Source organism: Oryctolagus cuniculus, chromosome 11 (assembly GCF_051225735.1).
Source record: "Oryctolagus cuniculus isolate XC-2025 breed Fujian yellow rabbit chromosome 11, ASM5122573v1, whole genome shotgun sequence".
Lineage (NCBI taxonomy): Eukaryota > Metazoa > Chordata > Mammalia > Lagomorpha > Leporidae > Oryctolagus > Oryctolagus cuniculus.
The window spans coordinates 123788860-123810000 of record NC_142877.1 but is presented as its reverse complement, the minus strand read 5'-3'; the positions used below and the strand labels follow the sequence as shown (position 1 = coordinate 123810000).

At 53.0% G+C, this 21141-nt stretch overlaps 1 protein-coding gene across 36 annotated transcripts; it reads left to right on the top strand.

The window, feature by feature from the left end:
- Positions 1-1183: 1183 nt before the first annotated feature.
- Positions 1184-20339, top strand: RABL2B (RAB, member of RAS oncogene family like 2B). 36 transcript variants are annotated; one of them, XR_016216472.1, is made up of 10 exons: positions 1761-1939; positions 2681-2838; positions 12298-12327; positions 12960-13039; positions 13741-13820; positions 15400-15600; positions 18100-18146; positions 18464-18561; positions 18857-18940; positions 19091-20339. XR_016216472.1 is itself a non-coding variant. In XM_070053158.2 (9 exons), the coding sequence occupies exons 3-9, from the start codon at positions 12302-12304 to the stop codon at positions 19169-19171; spliced, it is 561 nt and encodes a 186-aa protein (XP_069909259.2). In that variant the 5' UTR covers positions 1184-1939; positions 2681-2936; positions 12298-12301; the 3' UTR covers positions 19172-20339. The 36 variants fall into 36 exon arrangements, 24 of the variants coding, with proteins under 24 accessions (XP_069909259.2, XP_069909253.1, XP_069909254.1 ...); XR_016216470.1 differs by having other exon boundaries at positions 18100-18211; XR_016216471.1 differs by having other exon boundaries at positions 1762-1917; positions 18100-18211.
- Positions 20340-21141: the final 802 nt, after the last annotated feature.

The window sequence follows — 21141 nt, the reverse complement described above, 5'->3', positions numbered from 1 at the left end:
CTCTTTGATGTCAGGGGTTCTGATCTGATGGGCCTCTGATAATCCAGATAGAAGACAACGCTGAACAGGTGCAGGGCAGAGGCCAGACGACACCCGTGTGCTCGGTCCACAGGGCAGAGGCCAGACGACACTTGTGTGCTCAGTCCCCAGGGCAGAGGCCAGATGACACCCGTGTGCGTGGTCCCCAGGGCAGAGGCCAGACGACACCCGTGTGCTCGGTCCCAAGGGCAGAGGCCAGACGACACCCGCGTGCTCGGTCCCCAGGGCAGAGGCCAGACGACACCCGTGTGCTCGGTCCCCAGGGCAGAGGCCAGACGACACCCGTGTGCTCGGTCCCCAGGGCAGAGGCCAGACGACACCCGTGTGCTCGGTCCCCAGGGCAGAGGCCAGACGACACCCGTGTGCTGGGTCCCCAGGGCAGAGGCCAGACGACACCCGTGTGCTCGGTCCACAGGGCAGAGGCCAGACGACACCCGTGTGTGCAGTCCCCAGGGCAGAGGCCAGACGACACCCGTGTGCTCGATCCCCAGGGCAGAGGCCAGACGACACCCGTGTGCTCGGTCCCCAGGGCAGAGGCCAGACGACACCCGTGTGCGCAGTCCCCAGGGCAGAGGACAGACGACACCCGTGTGCTCGGTCCCCAGGGCAGAGGACAGACGACACCCGTGTGCTCGGTCCCCAGGGCAGAGGCCAGACGACACCCGTGTGCTCCGTCCGCAGGGCAGAGGCCAGACGACACCCGTGTGCTGGGTCCCCAGGGCAGAGGCCAGACGAAACCCGTGTGCGCGGTCCCCAGGGCAGAGGCCAGACGACACCGGTGTGCTCGGTCTGCAGGGCAGAGGACACACGACACCCGTGTGTGCAGTCCCCAGGGCAGAGGCCAGACGACACCCGTGTGCTCGGTCCCCAGGGCAGAGGCCAGACGACACCCGTGTGCGCAGTCCCCAGGGCAGAGGACAGACGACACCCGTGTGCTCGGTCCCCAGGGCAGAGGACAGACGACACCCGTGTGCTCGGTCCCCAGGGCAGAGGACAGACGACACCCGTGTGCTGGGTCCCCAGGGCAGAGGACACACGACACCCGTGTGTGCAGTCCCCAGGGCAGAGGCCAGACGACACCCGTGTGCTCGGTCCGACAGGAGGCCGGGCAGCGACAACCGCAGTGCAGGGAAGTGAGGAAGCCGCACTGCCAAGCTCCACGGACAGCCCCGGAGGTGAACAAGAACACGCGCGGCCTCTCCCCGCGACCTCACCCCGAATCCCTCACGGTCTCTCCGCGGCCGCCCGGGCACTGCGGACTCCCGCGAGCACCGCAGCTCCGACCTCGCAGCCTCCTGAGCCTTCGCCATTTTATATGAGAGCGGCTCACAGGCCCTGTGCTGCCGGAAGGGCAGCCCCGGGCCCTCCGGGAGCGCCCCGAGTTAATAACGAAAACACGCAGAGTACAAGGTGCAGAAACCGCCAGGGCCCACGCCCGACGACCCCACGGCTCCGCGCGCCCGAGGGCGGCGGCCAAGTCTCTGGGCTCCTCCATCGCCCGCCGTCGCCTCAGCTCTAGCCCTCGGACCTTCGCCGCTGCCGGAGGCCTGCGGCCGCGTGAACTCTAGCTACGTCGGAGACGCGAGGGTGCGAGGTGACCGGAGCCGCCCCCGCGGGCTCTTCCCCCGCCAGGCACTGCGCCGGACAGTCCGCCCCGGCGGGGTCCTTCAGGCCTGCAGCCGGACAGCCCTGCCCGGGGTCCTCGCGCGGTTGCGTAGCAGCTGCTGGACGCGCGCTGAGCCGGAAGTGCGAGGCGGCTTCGCCTGCGCCGGAGCTGGCGGGCTGGGTGCGAAGCTCGGAGGAGTCCGGAGACCTGTGGCCGCCAGCTGGGCGCTCTGAGGCGTCCTTGGTACCGCCTGTCCCAGCCCAGGACTGCACGTGAGGACGAGCCGCCCGGGAGGTCGGCTGGGCGTGCGGGGACCGCCCCTCGCAGGCGGGAGGGAGAGGGCCGGGCGCGTTGACGGCCGCGTTTATCGAAGGAAGAGCTCAGGTTGGCGCCGCCTCACGGGGACAGACGTAACCACCGAGGCCTGCGCCCTCGGAGCGGTAGTGCCGGTTTTGGTTCTCGGATAGGGCGCTCGGTGTGCACGGCGGGGGTGGCGCGCAGACCCCTCGGCCTGCGCACGGAGCCGCTCCTGGGGCTGGCCTGGAGCCTCCGAAACGCGGGTCCGCTGCTGCGCCGAGGGCCTGGCTGTCGGCGGCAGGCGGGGAGCAGCGGGCCCCGGCCCGGTGCACGCGTCTGGCGTGGCTCTTCGTGCCGTCCGCGTGCCGCTCGTGCTCTTCGCGCCTCTCGGTGCCATTCAGTGACGTTTTCAGTGTCTCACGTTGACCGTGTGACGTGTCCCTGTTCTTCACGTGAGAAAACTGTGGATGCTGAACTTGTAAAGCTTTAGAATACTGTTTCCCCAGCCGGGAGTGGGAGGGGTGGCCTTGCACATGTTGTGGTAGAGAAGGGATGCAGGAGAAACCGCTAAGAGGATCTTGGGCGAACCAGGCTCAGCATGTGGTGGCCACGTTAGTGGTGAGTGGCGTGGGATGTGTGTCCTTGGGGCTGTCTGTCATGGGCTCCTTGTCCGTCCTGTCCAGGAAGAGGTTGTGGGACTTCACATCTCTAACAGCAGTCTCTTACTGATCTTCCCAGTTACAAGATCCCCCTCCCTTGGGCTGGGGCTCTTTGTGCAGTGAGGATCCAATGGCGGGAGACAAAACCGAACCCAGTGAGCTGGACCAAGAGAAGTACGATGCTGATGACAACGTGAAGATCATCTGTCTGGGGGACAGCGCCGTGGGAAAGTCCAAGTACGTTGGAAAGTTAACACGGGGCCCAGTGTCCTCCAGAGACACAGGAGCATGGCGTCTGTGGCTGATGCCCTGGAGTAGTCTTGGCTGAATCCAGGGTGCGTGTGGGAGCACACAGCATTGTGTGTGTTAGGGGCATCGTGAGGACCGAGGAATCTGGGCATTTTCCAGGAGTCCTGACAGAAGCTGTGGAGGGAGCCACTCTAGAGACTACTGAAATAGTTCAGGGTTGAAGAGGGGCAAGCTGGGATATTTCTGGGGGCCGGCAGTGTGGCGTAGTAGGTTAAGCCTCTGCCTGCAACACCAGCATCCCATAGGGAGCCGGTTTGAGTCCCAGCTGCTCCCCTTCCTTTTTTTTTTTTTTTTTTTTCTTTGAGAGGTAGAGTCATAGACAGTGAGAGAGAGAGACAGAGAGAAAGGTCTTCCTTCCGTTGGTTCACTCCCCAAATGGCCGCCATGGCCGGCGCTGTGCCAATCCAAAGCCAGGAGCCAGGTGCTTCTTCCTGGTCTCCCATGCGGGTGCAGGAACCCAAGCACCTGGGCCATCCTCTACTGCCTTCCCGGGCTACCACAGAGAGCTGGACTGGAAGAGGAGCAACTGGGACTAGAACTTGGCGCCCATATAGGATGCCAGCCCCGCTGCTCCTCTTCTAATCCAGCTCACTGCTGATCCACCTTGGAAAGCACCAGAAGGTGGGTTAAGTCCTTGGGCCCCTGCACCCACGTGGGAGACCCAGAAGAAGCTCCCGGCACCTGGCTTCAGCCTGGCCCAGCCCCAGCTGTTGTGACCATTTTGGGAGTGAACCAGCAGGTGGAAGATCTTTCTCTCTGTATCTCTCTCCTCTCTTTGTAACTCTGCATTTAAATAAATAAAAAACCTTAAGGAGAAGAAAACGGGTATTCCTGTATGTGGTGTGTGGGTTGAGGAACCAGGAGGCGCAGGGCATGATGGAGTTGGAGGAACACGTGAACAACAGGACTAATGACAGACTGAGTGCAGGTGAACCAGATGCCTTCTCGGAGGGACTCACTGAAGTTGATAAGCTTGACGGGGGATGATGACTCGACGGCAGTCACTGTAAAGATTGGCTTACCTTTTTAATTTGAAAGGCGGAGAGAAAGCAACAGATAGACTGGTTCACTCCTCAAATGTCCACAGCAGCCAAGGCTGGGCCAGGCTAAAACCAGGAGCCTGGAACTCAATCCGGGTCTCCTATATGGGTGTCAGGGACATGAGCACTTGGGCCATCACCTGCTGCCTCTAAGGGTGCACATTAGCAGGAAACTGGAACTGGAAGCAGAGCCAGGACTCGAACCTAGCACCCTGATAATGGAATGTGGGTGTCCCAAGTGGTGTGTTATATGCTGCACCTAACACCCACCCCAGCTTATTCTTTTAACTGACTTCAGTGCCTACATGCACAGGTGTGACGCTCTTCTCTGGGAGAGTTGACAGTTTGTCTCCACACAGCACCTCTTTCCTGCCTGCACCTGGTGAGGGCAAGTGCCCAATTCTGTATTTACAGCATGAGGGTAGAGCGGTGCCCAGCAGGCCTGCTTTGGGCTTATCTCCCGGGTGCTCCAGTCCACCTTGTTTTCCTTGGGATTTCCTGCATAGACTGTAATGGCAAATACTGGGAGCTGTGTTTCTTCTCTGATCTGTATGCCTTCTAATTCCTTTCTGTGCCTTATTGCACAGGCTTGAACTTCTGTTACTGTGTGAAATAAGAGTGGTAAGAGTGGACATCCGTCTGTGTTCATGATCTTTGGAGAACACGTTGCTGTCTTTCACCTTGAGTTTGATGTTAGCTATAGGTTTCGAATTTAGAGAAGTTTTTTATCAAGTTACTCTCTCTTCCTACTTTTTTTTTTTTTCCTAAAGAATTATTTATTTATTTGAAAGATTTACACAGAGAGAGAAGGAGAGGTCTTCCATCCGCTGGTTCGCTCCCCAATTGGCTGCAGTGGCTGGAGCTGTGCCTATCTGAAGCCAGGAGCCAGGGCTCTTCTGGGTCTCCCATGTGGGTGCAGGGGCCCAAGGACTTGGGCCATCTTCTACTGCTTTCCCAGGCCATAGCAGAGAGCTGGGTTGGAAGTAGAGCAGCCGGGACTAGAACCAGCACCCATATGGGATGCCGGCACTTCAGGCGTTGGCTTTACTCAATACACCACGACGGCAGTCCCCTACTTTTTCTTTTTTAAGAGTTTTTATCATGAATGAGTATTGTCTTCAGGTGTATTTTCTGTATCAGTTGATAATGATCATGTGATTTTTCTTTCTCAGCCTGTGAATATGATTACACTGATTGATTTTCAAATATTGAGCCAACTTTGCATCCTGGAAACAAATCACATTTGTTCATGGCATATGAATTCTCTTATGTATTGCTGAATTCCTTTTGCTAACATTATGTTAATGATTTTACAAGTATATTCATGAAGTATTTATTTATAAGTTTTGCTTTGTTTACTTTATCTCGCTTTGTTATCAGGCTTAACCAGCCTCATAAAATGAACTGACAGTGCCCCCCTCTTTTTTCTGGAATACACTATATAAAATTGGTATTAACTTTTCTTTAAAAATTCTCTTCTGAAACCGTATATGCTTGAAGAATCTTTTTTGGGATTCTTTGAAGTAAAAAATCAAGTTTCTGAATAGGTTAGTCAAGTGGTCTGTTTCATATTGGGTGAATTTTGGCATTTTATCTTTTCAAGAATTGGCCTGTTTAACTTGCCAAGTTCATGTGTGTCAAGTTGTTTGTAGCTACAGTGTGCCTTACGGAGAAGCATGCTAAATAAGATTCACTCATGAGGCATGACTGACAGTGTTTCTGGCCGTGAGACCAGTGTCAGTGAGTCACTGATATATATTTTAAAAGGTGTCTTTAAAAAAAAAGATTTTTTTTATTTATTTGAAAGGCAGAGAGATCTTTCTTTAAAAAAATATTTATTTATTTACCTGAAAAGCAGAGTTACACAGAGAAGGAGAGGCAGAGAGAGAGAGACGGGGAGAGAGAGAGAGAGACGGGGGGGGGGTGTCTTCCATCTGCTGGTTCACTCTCCACCTGGCCACAACAGCCGGAGCTGTGCTGATCTGAAGCCAGGAGCCAGGAGCTTCCTCTGGGTCTCCCACGTTGGTGCAGGAACTCAAGCACTTGGGCCATCTTCCACTGCTCTTCCAGAAGGCTCAGCATACTACGCCACAGCGCCAGCCCTAAATGTTTCTCTGAATAGCTCTGGTAGTGGTTGTTCTACTTACATTACAGCTGCATAACTTTTTTTTTTGGACAGGCAGAGCGGACAGTGAGAGAGAGAGACAGAGAGAAAGGTCTTCCTTTTGCCGTTGGTTCACCCTCCAATGGCCGCCGCGGCCGGCGCGCTGTGGCCGGCACACCGCGCTGATCCGATGGCAGGAGCCAGGTGCTTCTCCTGGTCTCCCATGGGGTGCAGGGCCCAAGGACTTGGGCCATCCTCCACTGCACTCCCTGGCCACAGCAGAGAGCTGGCCTGGAAGAGGGGCAACCGGGACAGAATCCGGTGCCCCGACCGGGACTAGAACCCAGTGTGCCGGCGCCTCAAGGCGGAGGATTAGCCTAGTGAGCCACGGCGCCGGCCAGCTGTATAACTTTTTTTTTTTTTTTTTTTTTTTGACAGGCAGAGTGGACAGTGAGAGAGAGAGAGACAGAGAGAAAGGTCTTCTTTTGCTGTTGGTTCACCCTCCAATGGCCGCCGCGGCCGGCGCGCTGCGGCCGGCGCACCGCGCTGATCCAATGGCAGGAGCCAGGAGCCAGGTGCTTTTCCTGGTCTCCCATGGGGTGCAGGGCCCAAGCACCTGGGCCATCCTCCACTGCACTCCCTGGCCACAGCAGAGGGCTGGCCTGGAAGAGGGGCAACTGGGACAGAATCCGGCGCCCCGACCGGCACTAGAACCCGGTGTGCCGGCGCCGCAAGGCGGAGGATTAGCCTAGTGAGCCGCGGCGCCGGCCATATAACTTTTTTAATTACTGAGGTTGATACTTCCCAGTGGAGTGAAATGTGGACAGCTCACCTCTTTCATACCCTTGTACCCTCCTTTTGAATTGTCTGAAATATTTTTTCTGTGTTCACTGAGAACTTCTTCAGTGCTCCTTAACCAATGCCTTAGCCATCAAAAATAATTAGAAATTTTTGAAGCATGGAAGACATTCTGTGGTATTTGCCACAGAATTTTTTTCCTGACCTTGTTCTTTCTTCCCTCCTGATATTCCAAGATTCCTTTTATTGTTTCCTTTCTGTTTCAAGACCTTGTCTCAGCCCTCTTCCAGTGCAGGTCTGCAGGAAACAAATTCCGTTCATGCTCCTTCACAGGAGAACGTCTCGGCTCCGCCTCCAGTCCTGGGAGAGGGCCGCCAGACCTGGGTTCTGAGCCTAGTTGTCTTTCAGTGCTGGAGACATGAGTGCCACTTCCGTAGACACCCTCTGTCACTCCAGTTACTTTCCTCTATGGATACAGTGTTGCTTCTCTCACTGTTTCCGAGACTTTTTTTTTTTAACTGGAATCAGTAGTAAAAACGTCCTCTCTCAGGCCTGCAGGTCCTTCAGACTCTGTTCACTTTCCCCATTCTCTTCTGCTGTTCATGTTGGGTACCTGCTTTGCTTTGTTCTGAAGCTCCCTGAGGGGCTAGCACTGTGACACAGCGATGAAGCCACAACCTGCAGTGCCAACATCCCATATGGGTGCCAGTTTGAGTTCTGGCTGCTCCACTTCAGATCCACTCCCTGCTATGCTCCTGAAAAGCCACAGCAGGTGGCCCAAATCCCTAGGCCCCTATACCCATGTGGGAGACCCAGATGAAGCTCCTGGCTCGTGGCTTTGGCCTAACACAGCCCTGTCAGGCCATTTGGGGAGTGAGCCAGTGGATGGCAAATCTCTCTGTAACTCTACCTTTCAAATAAACAAATGAATCTTTGAAAACAAATTAATAAAACTCTAATTCTTAACTCTTTCCTCTCCATTCTGCCATGTGCCCATCCATGACATTTTATTTTGGCTACTGTATTTTCCAAGCATGCTAGCATTTCTGTTGGTTTCCTTGTCGCATCTTCTGTTTCTGTACCGTAAAATAGTCTTTGCTGAAGCTGTGTGCCTCGTTGGTGCTTGTCAGAGCATCTTTATGGAGGCTGTGGTGACCCTGTGTCACTGTGGTGCAGGTGTGCATTGTCTTTCTCCTTTGGTTTGAGATGCCACTTAGCGTTTTCTGTTATCTTGGACATTTGAGTATCACGTTAGGAGTCTCTGGACCTTAATTACATTTTGTGCTTTGGTTTCACTTCAGTGGGAGAAGGGGCAACGTACCACACACCACCCCTTTACTGCCAATGGGGTGAAGTCCAGGTTCCCCTAGTCTCTAGGGCACTGCGGGAGGAGAGAGGCCTCCTTTCTTTTTTTTTTTTTTTTTTAAGATTTATTTATTTATTTGAAAGAGTTACACAGAGTGAGGAAAGGCAGAGAGAGAGAAAGAGGTCTTCCATCTGATGGTTCACTCCCCAGTTGGGCGCAATGGCTGGAGCTGTGCCGATCAGGAGCCAGGAGCTTCTTCAGGGTCTCCCATGCACGTGCAGGGGCCAAAGGACTTGGGACATCTTCTACTGCTTTCCCAGGCCATAGCAGAGAGCTGGATAGGAAATGGAGCGACCCAGTCTTGAACCAGCGCCCATAAGGGATGCCGGCACTGCAGGCAGCAGCTTTACCCACTACACCATAGCGCCAGCCCCTCCCTGAGTCTTTTTACATTTGATTTCTGTAACGTCCACATCTTTAGTTGTCCTTACAAGAGTGCGAAAAGTACATCTTCTCAATTTTCCAATAAATTTCTTATTTCTTTAAGATTTATTTTTCTTAATTAAAAGGCAGAATTACAGAGAAAGAGTTAGAGAGCTTCCATCTGCTGGTTCATTCCCCAAATGGCCGCAATGGCTGGGGTTGGGCCAGGCCGAAGCCCAGAGCTGGGAGCCTCATCCAGGTTTCCCACATGGGTGCAGGGGCCCAAGCACTTGGGATATCCTCCACTGTTTTCCCAGGCACAGTATCAGGGAGCTGGATCAGAAATAGAACAACCAGGGCTGGAACTGGCACTCATGTGGGATGCCAGTGTCACAGGCAGTAGTTTAATCTGTTGCACCACAATGCCAACCCTTCCAAAAGAAATTCTATATAAGAAATTATGTGGAAAGTGTCGCTCCCCGTCTTCGTGGAGGAACGACACAGGACCCTGCGTTGTTCTTTTGTCTGCTCGGCCCTCCCCGGGTTTGCTGCTGGTTCTTCCCGGGTTGGCTACCGTCCCTTCCACCTCCGTGGAAGGGCGGTTCCCCCTGCCACATTCCCCACTTCCGCGGGGGAGCGGCACACCGCTGGCCGGCTCTCTCGGGGGCTGCACAGATGTTCCCCTTAGATGTTCCCGGTGCATGTTGTCTCTCTCCTCCTTTATAGTCCTCTTCCACCAATCCCAACTCTGCTACCCACACGCCGAGTACGCTGCTCTCCTCCAATCAGGAGCAGGTCCTGCTGTTTATTGGTTGAACTGGAGGCAGCTGTGTAGAAGCTGCTTCTCCCTTCTCAGCGCCATATTGTGGGAGAGCAGATGCATAGAATAAGTCTTAATTCCAGTAACTCAGTCCAGTCCGGGTTGCTCCCCACAGATCCCCCTTTCTTTTTATTTTTTGGCGTTGATACGCGCCTGTCTTCGGTGTCCCACGGCACACACTCTGCTCTGCTTGCTAGAGTTGCCCACAGGTGCTTACAAGTCCTATCAATCAGGCAAACCGAATCTGGGTCCTCTCTTCGCCATGTTGTGAGGAGGTTTTTAGGCGCTGATGCGTGCCTGTGTTCGGTGCCCTGCAGCGCATGCTCTGCTCTGCTAGAACTGCCTGCAGGTGCTTACAAAACCTAGCAATCAGGCAAACCGAATCCAAGCCTTCTCATTGCCGTATTGTGGGGAGACTTATTGATGTTAATTCGTGCCTGTCTTCGGTGACCTGCGGCGCATAAGCTGCTAGCCGCCCGCAGGTGCTTATTGTCCTAATCAGGCAGACCGAATCCAAGCTCTCTCATTGCCATGTTGAGGGGAGGCTTTATTTTTCCTCTATTTCTCTATCTCTGGGCATTCCTATCTCTCCCATTTTACTTCTATCTACCAGCATTCCTATTTCTCTCATTTTACTTCTAAACTTCTGTTTCTCTTATCCCTGCGGCTTCCCGGCGCCCGCCCCGAGGCTGCTTCTCGGCACCTCGCCCCGCGGCAGCTTCATGGCTCTGCGCGGCTTCCCGGCGCCTCGCCCCGCCGGCGGGCTCCCGGCTCTGCGCGGCTCGGCTTCGCGCGCACACTCCGCGGTCTCCACGCCCCTTCGCGTCCGCACCACGGCCTCGCGCCAGCCCCGCGTTCCCTATCTATTCACGCCCCGTGCTCTCTCTGCACGCGGCGGCTTCCACGAGTCACACAGCCCCAGCTCACGTTTCCGCCACTAGCATTCAATCCAAGTTCCCCGGACTAACCTGGCGAATTCCAACCTGGCGGCCCACGTCTCTGCCTCTGGTTCCAGATCTTCGCCTCTTGCTCCCCGGGGTGACTTGAAGAATTCCAAGCTGGCTTACGTCTCCGCCTCGGCCTGCACTCGCGGCTTCATCCTCCCTAACATATTTTTCTACCCGGTATGTTTCCCTAAGTTTTCTTCCAACAATATTCCTCCCTCATTTCTCCTGGCCTCTCCCCACAGTCCGTATCCAAGTCTAAGTTTCTTATAGGTTTCACTTTCACTTTCAACCTGCAGTCCGTATCTAAGTTTCTTCTTGCTTTCACTTTAAATCCTAACTTCTTTCCCACAGTCCGTATCCGAGTCCAAGCCTCCTCCAGGTTTCACTTTTGCTTTCAATCTCCTAGCTTCCCCGCCATAGTCCGCATCCGAGTCTATGAAAGCTTTCACTTTCGCTTTCAATCCTAACTTCTTTCCCACAGTCCGTATCCGAGTCTATGCCTAGGCTTTCGATAGCTTCCTCCGGCACCTTTTCCGTCCGGCTTTCCCCTAGGCTCTTTGCTAGTCTCTCTCTCCGGTAATTTCCACTTCTTCCCGTTTCTTCCCTCCTAAGTTTCCTATCCGAGTCACAGCACCATTATGTCGCTCCCCGTCTTCGTGGAGGAACGACACAGGACCCTGCGTTGTTCTTTTGTCTGCTCGGCCCTCCCCGGGTTTGCTGCTGGTTCTTCCCGGGTTGGCTGCTGGTCCTTCCCGGGTTTGCTGCTGGTCCTTCCCGGGTTGGCTACCGTCCCTTCCACCTCCGTGGAAGGGCGGTTCCCCCTGCCACATTCCCCACTTCCGCGGGGGAGCGGCACACCGCCGGCCGGCTCTCTCGGGGGCTGCACAGGTGTTCCCTTAGATGTTCCCGGTGCATGTTGTCTCTCTCCTCCTTTATAGTCCTCTTCCACCAATCCCAACTCTGCTGCCCACACGCCGAGTACGCTGCTCTCCTCCAATCAGGAGCAGGTCCTGCTGTTTATTGGTTGAACTGGAGGCAGCTGTGTAGAAGCTGCTTCTCCCTTCTCAGCGCCATATTGTGGGAGAGCAGATGCATAGAATAAGTCTTAATTCCAGTAACTCAGTCCAGTCCGGGTTGCTCCCCACAGAAAGAACTTTTGTATCTTTCAATTGTAAATATTTTAAAGTATTTTTTATGATTTCTAACCCATAACTTATTTATGTGGTCTTTTATGTTTGATTGTTTTTAAGTTTTGGAATATAGGGGTGTTAAGCTTCGTTTTGTTGTGGTCTAACTGGTGGCTAGTGGTTGTGAAAGCCAGAAAGGGACATGCATTCTCTCACTGGATGTGGGGCTGTGCCTGAAATTAGGCGGAACAGCTGTGTTCACTTTGATTGCGTCAGCACTGTCCTAGGCAGTGAGGATGCAGCAACAAACGACACGACCAGAAAGCTTTCTGATGCACATAGAGAGAGAGAGGAAGACAGTGCAGCATTAAAATACTTGGTGTTCGGTTGGTGTTATTTGCAGGACAGAAGAGAGAAGGTGTACAAGATGAGGTGAACTTTCCTGTTGTAAAGAAGGTTGTCAGGGGCAGTCTCACTGCTGGCCCTGAAGGACCTGCAGAGTTTGGGGGATGGACTTTGGGTAGAAAACACAGCCTTCCTGGCCTCGCTTTCCCGTGCATAAAGCACAGCTAATTGTGTGGGCAGCAGTGTCCTGCCAGGGAAATGATGGGCCTGCGAGCCTCACGCTGGCTGGTCTGTGTCCTCGCCACGACAGCCGTCTGTTGTGAAGGGCTGGAAATGGTGATTCCCGGGATGCAGGTTTGCCCCAGAGATTGTGTGGCTGTGGGGTGAGCAAGAGGGGAGGAGCCGCAGGCTTGGGGATGGTAAAGTAGGGCTCGGAGGAGTGGGGATGCTGCCTGACCTTGCATGTTCTCCTTGCAGACTCATGGAGAGATTCCTCATGGATGGATTGTATCCTTCAGAGTTGGAAACGCCTGTTCCTGTGGCTCTTCCCGTACACACAGTCACCGCTGTACATCCCAGAGTTCACTCATGTTGGGGTTTGTTTTACATCAGGAAGGCGGTAGCATCACTAGCGCGCCCAGTCTAGGACAGATGCCTGGATTCATTCTTGGAACCTTTGACTTTTGACAAGTCACTCAAGGTCTCTGATCTCAAAGCTTGGGGCCCTGATTTATTTTTTTAAGGCAGAATGACAGAGGGAGAGACAGAGATTTTCCATCCACTGGCTTACTCCCCAGATGCACACAGCAACCAGAACTGGGCTGGGCGGGAGCCAGGAACTCTGTTTGAGTCTCCTGTGTAAGTGGCAAGAACCCAAGTACTTGGGCTGTCACTTGCTGCTTCCCAGGGTTCACATTAGCTGAAAGCTAGTTTGGAAGGGAAGTAACCTTGCCTCAAACCAGGCACTGCTATGTGGGCTGTGGGCGTCCCTGGCAGAGTCAACCACTATGCCAGAGTCATTCCATTTACAATCTGCTCCAAAAGAAAAGGTGGGAAAGGACGTGCTCCCACCAGCACCTGCCCTCCCACCCCTTCCTTCCCTCGCGTTCCTTCATCTCTGCTCCTTAATCAGAGTGCAGTCGGCCACAGCAGCTATCCACATACGCCTTGACCCTGTACAAACACACAGCCACAGTGGGCGGCAAGACCATCCTCGTGGGTGAGCAGCACGGGGTCCAGCCGTGCCAGCCCTCAGGAGGGAGGGTTTGGGAGAAGAGGGGAGGTGTCAGTGGTTCATGGGGAGGGGGAGGGGGAAACAAGACCCCAGGCAGGAACAAGTGTCTGTAGAGGCCTGAAAGCCAGCCTGCCAGGAATGGTGGCGGGAGTACACAGGGGCGTGAAGCTCTCGACTAGATCCAGAACAGCTGTACCTGCCAGAGGGAGGAGGAACACAGCCTCTGACAAGGCAGCCTCTTTCCTCGTTCCCCAGGTCCTCATTCAGCCTGTGTAAAGAAAGAACTTTCTCTCCCACACAGGCTTGACCTTCTGTGAGGTCACAGCCTCCTCTAGGCCAAGCCATGCCTCCAACAGGACTGGGTTGCCCATCTGTGGTCATGCGTGGATTTGGGGGGCCCTGCATCTTGTGGGGGGGCATCTACCTCCCCTCTCCTGAGGCTTCCTATCAGCACTGTCCTCCTAGCCCTGTGTCCTTCCATGCACACGCAGTGCATACATCTCATGGCACATGCAGGTGCACTGTCCCCTAAGGACACACCTGGGAAGCTGTGTGATGTCTGTTCACCCACGTGCTCCCCACATGCATCCCTGACGTGCTGTGGTTGTGTTTCTTCCCAGAAGTGCTGGGGCATGTGAGTCCGTCCTCCAGCCCAGCAGGCGTTTAGAGCTGTGTTTGTGTTTCAGACTTTTGGGACACAGCAGGCCAGGAGCGGTTCCAGAGCATGCATGCCTCCTACTACCACAAGGCCCATGCCTGTATCATGGTACGAGATCAGCTGGGAAGTAGACAAAGGCCCTGGCAAATCTGTCCTGAGGGTGTGTGGGAGAGGGGTCTGGGCCCCTGGGGGTCCTGCATAGCATGTTTCTCCCCAGAGCTTCTGAGTGGGAACGTGTCAGGTGGGGTGAACGGAGAAAAGGTGGAGAACTACCATCCTAAGGGGAACAGCAAGCGCAGGGCTTCAGTGTCAGGTGCAGCATGCAACAGGCAAATGTGGCTGAGACACAGCCCCTCCCTAAAGGAGGCCATCCCCTCAGCTCCTTGGGCTGCTGCTTCTCAGGCGACTTCACCTCACACAAGCCCCTTGCCTCCCACCAGTTCCCTTTAAAAAAAAAAGATTATTTTATTTGAAATGCAGAATTAGATCTTCTGTCTACTTGTTCACCACCCAAATGGCCACATCAGCTGGGGCTGGGCCAAGCCAAAGCCAGGAGCCTAGAACTCCATCTAGATACCCCATGTGGGTGGAAGGGGCCCAAACACTTGGGCTATCATCTGTTGCCTCCCAGGTTGCATAATCTAGGAGCTGGCTCAGAAGTGGAACAGCCAGAACTCAAACTGGTGCTCATATGGGGTGATGGTGTCACAGGTGGTAGCTTAACCTACTGTACCACAGTGCTGGCTCTGACCCCTCCCTAGCCTCTTTTGCTGACCAAGACACAGTCCTCAGGTTCAACCCCAATAGCCACGGTGTGGTCAGTGCCACAAGAAATGTGGCTGTGGAAAGGGCAAAGAAATGAGAAAGGAGCAACATAAACCTGTGTTTTCTGGGAGCTTCTGTCCATGGATCCTCTGTCTTACTCTCAGGCCACCACATTTAGATGTTTCAAAAGAGCATGATTTCACTTTGGTTCACTTCTAAAATGTTTTCAGGAATACCAGCCATCTATAACCCAAGAAACAAGGACTGGGGCTGACGCCGTGACATAGCAGGTTAAGCCTCCACCTGTGATGAAGGCTCCAGTTCAAGGCCCGGGTGCTCCACTTCCAGTCAGCTCTCTGCTAATGCACCTGGGAAAGCGGCAGAAGGTGGCCCAAGTCCTTGGGTCCCTGCACCCACGTGGGAGACCCAGAGGAAACTCCTGGCTCCTGGCTTCGGCCTGGCCTAGTCCTGGCCATGGCAGCCATTTGGGGAGTGAACCAGCAGATGGAAGGTCTCTTTCTCTAACTCTGCCTTTCAAATAAATTAAAAAAAAAAAAATTAAAAAAAAGATGACTGCTTTTCTGGTTGATGATCCATGGCAGTTTAGACTAAGTGAAAACCTCCGTCATTCAAACTTAGCAAACTGCATTCAAGGTCTTGCATTGGCACAAAGCAACCATTTCTAATGGGTCAGGAATCCATAATGTCTGGGGCTTCAGCTAAGACCCCAAGACTGGGTGATAGGCTGGAACTGTATGGAAGCACCTTCAGAGGTATGCTGTTTGTTTATTTGAAAGGCAGAGTAACAGAGAAGGAGGGAGAGACAGAGAGATCTGTCCCTTGGTCCACTCCCCAAATACCTGCAAAAAGCCAGGTCTTGACCAGGCCAGAGCCAGGAATTCCATACAGTTCTCCCATGTAGGTGGCAGAGGCTCAAGTGTTTGGGCCATCATCAACTACCTTCCAAGCACATTAAGCAGAAAATTGGACCAAAGTGGAGTAGCAGCACTCCAGGATGGGATGCAGGCGTACCAAGGGCTTAACTTGACATGCCACAAAACCAGCCCTGCTCTGTTCCGCCCACCTTCCCCAGCAGCTGCCTGCAGTACGCACAGTGTGCAAGGTAAGGACCGTGGCGTGAGGAGGACCTGCAGCTGAGCGGGTGTCTTCCCGTGTGTCAGGAGCAGCAGCAGGAACTCGCAGGTTCTGCTCTTCTGCACACCTTCCTCTGTGCTGCCCCTACCTCACAACCTTTGCCTGTAAACTCATTTTTTTAAACTATAACAGTGCTTTCTTATTTTTATTTATTCATTTATTTTTGACAGGCAGAGAGAGAGAGAAAGGTCTTCCTTCCATTGGTTCACCCCCCAAATGGCCACTACGGCCGGCGCGCTGCGCCCATCTGAAGCCAAGAGCCAGGTGCTTCCTCCTGGTCTCCCATGTGGGTACAGGCCCCAAGCACCAGGGCCATCCTCCCTGCCTTCCCGGTCCACAGCAGAGAGCTGGACTGAAAGAGGAGCAACCGGGACAGAATCCGGCGCCCCGACCGGGACTAGAACCCGGTGTGCTGGCACCACAGGTGGAGGATTAGCCTAGTGAGCCGCGGCGCCGGCCACGTAAACTCATTTTTCAGGCTTGCATAAATGTCACCACCTCCAGGCCACCTGCTCTGATACTTGTCTGCGTGACCACAGCACTCTGACTACCTCGAGCACGTGGATTCTGTCCTGTGCGTGTGTAAGATGCCACGGGTAGAACAGCTTGGGAGCCTCCCTCAGGAGCTTCTTGGGGAGGGCATGCCGAGCCCTCCCTCCTGGCCCTTTGCAGAGGGTAAAGGAAGGAGTTTATCCCCTGACTCCTCCCATAGTCCTTTAGGCACAAAATGCCTTGAAAACTTGCAAAATGTTAATATTAATGACTGCAGGGGTTATGGGGTAAGGCAGATGGTCCTTGCCTTTCGGTTTCAGCCCTGCTCTGGCATTTTCTGTTTGGAGCTCACTTTTCCTCTCTGGGAGTGACCTCCTCCTGCCTCTGACACGTTTTCATTGGCTCCTGTCAGACCCTCTTGCTGCGGCTGCGAGTTTTTGCCCTGCCAGCATCCCTGTATCTTGGGTGCCTCCAGCTGTGGTCTGCTGTCCAGGGCCTGGCAGGGAGAATGTACTCACTGCCGTCCCAGGGAGTCATGGAAGGAGCCCTGATGAAGGTGTACAGTTGGCAAGAATGAGAGGTTACTGAGGACATCGGACATGGACAGATGATGACTGAGCCTGGTGGGAAGCAGATTCCAGAAGCTGCATTACAAACATGCTTCAAAAAGAAGCCGTTGTTGGGAATTCATTATTGGGGCTCATCATCACTCACTGAAACTGGGCCTGGGAAGTGCCATGGAAGAGATTCCAGCTGTACTTCTCGACACTTCTCGAAGTATTTTGGCTGCTGACTCGCCCACCACGTGCTGGACGAGCCCCTGGGCTGGGTGATTGAGAAATCTGGTAGCTGTTCCCACAGCTACCAGGTTGTTGTCATCCATAACCTTTATGGAAATTTTTTATTTGAGACAGATAGAGTTCCCATCCACTGGTTCACCCCCTGCCCTCAAATACCCACAACAGCTCGGGCTAAACCAGGCCAAAGCCATGAGCAAGGAATTAAACACAGGTCTCCCATGTGGGTGACAGGAAGCCAGCTGCTCGAGCCATCGCCTGCTGCCTCCCAGAACACATTAGTGGAAATCTGGAATCAGGAGGGGCACCCACCAGCAGCTTAGCAGCTGTGCAGACGCCTGCCCCATCTGTGATGTGACCGCTGACTGGTACTGGGGTGCTTTGTGGATGTGAGTCCGGGAGGACCTCCTGTGAGGGGCTTGAAGGGTTTCTGCAATGGCAGCTTGGAATCTTTCTGAAGATCTTTGCCCTCGGAGTGGCCTTCAGGGCTTGTGTTTCTTCCTGATGTTTTTAAGTAGGTGAAAAACAATGGAAAGTTAATCAATTATAAGCTATTAAATAATTCAGAAAAATTACTTTTAAAAAATCCAAAATACGAAATGAACTCAAGAATAAAGAAAAGCTTAAAAGTCATAATTACTAAAGAAAAGTTCTGCAAGCACTTAAATTTATTAGAAAGGGATTTTAAAACAGCCATAAAAATAAGAAAAAACAAAAATTGTGTATAGCCACTGCCTGCAATACTGGCGCCCCCTAGTGGAGTGCCAGTTTGAGTCCAGCTCTACCTACAGCCATTTGGTAAGCGAGCCAGTAGATGGAATATCTCTGTCTGTCATTCTGCCTTTCAAAGAAAAATTAATTTTTTTAAAGAAAGTATAATTCTAACCTTGATCAGTAAATCAGTACAGTTTATAATGGTTGAATTAGGTAAATAGGATTAGATGACAAGATAACAAAAAAGGAATAGAAGATTTCTAAAAACACCTTTGGATTTGAAGGCTCAGAGACCTTGCAGGGACACGCAGGTGTAATCCTGTGTGATCAGAGGAATTACAGTTCAGAGCTGGTACCCAGTCTGAACTCCCAAGCTGATGGCTTGTCTGCTTGGGTGTATGTGTCACCTGGAGGTGGGGTGCAGACGTGGGTGAACCTGAGCTGCCGTCCTTTGCCCTTGGCAGGTGTTTGATGTGCAGAGGAGAATCACCTATAAGAACCTGAGCACCTGGTATGCCGAGCTTCGGGAGTACAGGCCAAAGATCCCGTGCATCGTAGTGGCCAATAAAATTGATGGTGGGGCCATCCCTGCACCTGGGCATCAACAATTCATGGGGGACCCGCTGCTGCACATTCCTACTTTTCCTGGGGTGGGCAGCCCTGTGATCCAAACTGCTCCCCAAGACACAGCCTTTGCATGCATTGCTCCCTTCCCAGCTTGAATTCTCCAGGGTACACCACCTGGCCATCCCTGCATATCTCACTCTCTGGGATGGGGCCCCTCCCTTTTCCTTGATGGACAGGCCAGTGTCCCACTCTTCTCTACAGCAGACATAAAAGTGACCCAGAAAAGCTTCAATTTTGCAAAGAAATTCTCTCTACCCCTGTATTTTGTCTCAGCTGCTGATGGCACCAATGTTGTGAAGGTAATAGTAGCATGCAGAAGTGGGCTAGTGAGATTGGGGGCCAGGCGGTAAAGCCAGCAGGCAGAGTCGAAGGGCTAGGGAGGATAGGGGTAACGTATGGGCATGTGTATCAGGGAGGGGAGGGGAGGGGAGGGAGGGGAGGGCCCGGGCTTGAAGCAGAAATGCATTGACCGTATGTGGTTTCATGGTGATGGGGAAAAGGTGACTTGAAGGGTGAGCCTACTTACTCTAGCAGCAGGGTCCAGGGCCCGCCTACTGACTGCTACACCTTGCTTCCACCACGTGTCACCCCCAGCTCTTCAGTGATGCAATTCAGTTAGCTGTGAACTACAAACAGACCTCCCCGGACTTCATGGATGAAGTTTTGCAAGAGCTTGAGGTAGGTCAGGAGACATTTTGGGTGGGGCGGGAAAAGCAAGAATTCTCTCCGAGATACACAGTATAGTGGCCCTTGCATGCTTTTGCTCCCCCCAAATAGCCACAGCTGGGCAAGTGCAGAGCCCGGCCTCACCCGTGACCTTGTTCACAGAACTTCAAGCTGGAAGAGAAAGAGGAGAATGTGCCAGACCAAGAACAGAGTGGCAGCATCGGGAGCCCCTCTCCCTCCTGAGTCAGCCTCCGGGGTTTGGGGAGCGGGATGGGGGGCTTTCAGAAAACCCTCCCCTTTAGAACCTTGCAGCTCTGAATTAGGAAACTCCAGGCCATCTCCTCCTCCAGCTGCTGCAGACCCTGCCACCCACTTGCCTCTCCCACATCTGTGACCTGTAATGCAGGATGAGGTCAGCGCCAGCAGACTGGGCAGGGGTACGTGATCCTCACCATGCCTCCTTGGGGCAGAGTTAGGAATCGTATCAGCCAAGGGAATGTAGGTATATGTGGTATGTTTTGGAATAAAAAGAAATTTAGATAGTTGGGTTTTATTTTCTTCATAAAACTGACTTCAGGGACAAATTTATTTCTACCAAGGTAATTGCTGAATTCTCCTCCTGCCCCCCCCCTTTAATATTTATTTAAGAAACAGAGGAATGGCTCCCATCTACTGGTTCAGTCCCCGAAAGCCCAGTGGCCCGGAGTGGACCAGGCCAAAGCTGGGAGCCAGGAACTCAGTCTGGTTCTCCCACACGGGTGGAAGAGACCCAGCTAATGAGGCGTGACTGCTGCCTCGCAGAGTCCATGTTGGCAGGAGGCTGGAGTCAGGAGCCAGAGCCAAGTGTCCAGTGCAGGCTCTCTGACGGGGCTGTGAGCATCCTGACCCTAGGCCACACCTGCCCAGCCTTCTGCAGCGTTTGTAAGGCCTCCATCCTTTTCCCTGAGTTCTCCCTTCTTTCCTCTTCAGTCTCCAGCTAACTTTTTAAAAACCATTTGAGCAGACAGTAAATTCATTCCGTATTTTTGAACACCTGCTCTGAGGGGCTTCTCCAGGTATGCCAGGATCATGCGAGCAGGTCTACATAAAAATTGAAAGCAGGTGGCAGACCTGGCCATATTTAATGATGCAGAGACACTGCCCTTGGCAAAAGGTTAATGCAACCGTGCTATAAGGGATGCCACCTGGAGTTTAAATTTAGTTTGCGTTTAAATGCGTTAAAATTCCTATTTCGAATAAGAAGCTTCCTATTGTCTTCCTTTTTTGGATATTGTGCCTCCTCTAGGTGGCCAAGAACTGCCCCTTCCCTGTGCTTAGGGCCTACTGGTATGTTTTTGTGATCAACTTGTGCAGCATTTGCATTGCTTTCATTAATTTATTTTTTTTTTACATTAAAGTTGAGTTGCAAAAACAGTGTATATGTGTGCTTTGTGGGACTGAAGTGTGCCAAGCAAAAAGACGGAAGAACGTGGGTATCTGCTGCATGAAGGCTGCCTTGACCTGTCAGGGTGACCAAGCTGGTTCATGATTCATTGCAATGGAGACTGTTTCAGTGAAACTTGGTGTTTTAACAATAAGCTGATTTTTAAAATTTCTTACTTTTTACTTAGTTGAGAAAGAGGGGTCCCATCCTCTGATTTACTCCTCAAACACCAATAATGATAGGGCTGGGCCACGCCAAAACTGGGAAGCAGGAACCCAACCTGCATCTTGCACGTGAGTGACAGGAACCCAGTCACTGGAGCCATCACTGCTACTCCCCAGGGTCTGTGTTAGGAGGAAGCTGGCGTCGGAGATGGAGCTAAACCTCGAACCTGGTTGCTGTGACAGACTTAGAGATCACATGCCCACCCACTCGAGAACAAGTATGTTTCTCCTTCATGTCATGCGTCCGACATAGTGGTGGAGATGCCACTTTGGACACCTGCATTCTGAATGAACGCCTGGGTCAAATCTGACTCTGCCCTCAATTCCAGCTTCCTGCTGATGCAGACCCTGGGAGGTAGCAGTCATGGCTCAAGGAATTAGGTCCTGCCACCCACATGGGAAACCTGGACCGAGTTCCAGGGTGTTATTTGGGGTGTGAACCAGTGGATGTGGCATCTCTCTCCCTCCCCCACTCGTGTGTGTGTGTGTATGTATGCATGCATGCCTTGTTATTTAATTTTTATATTTATTTGAAAGGCAGAGTTACAGAGAGGAAGAAACAGAGA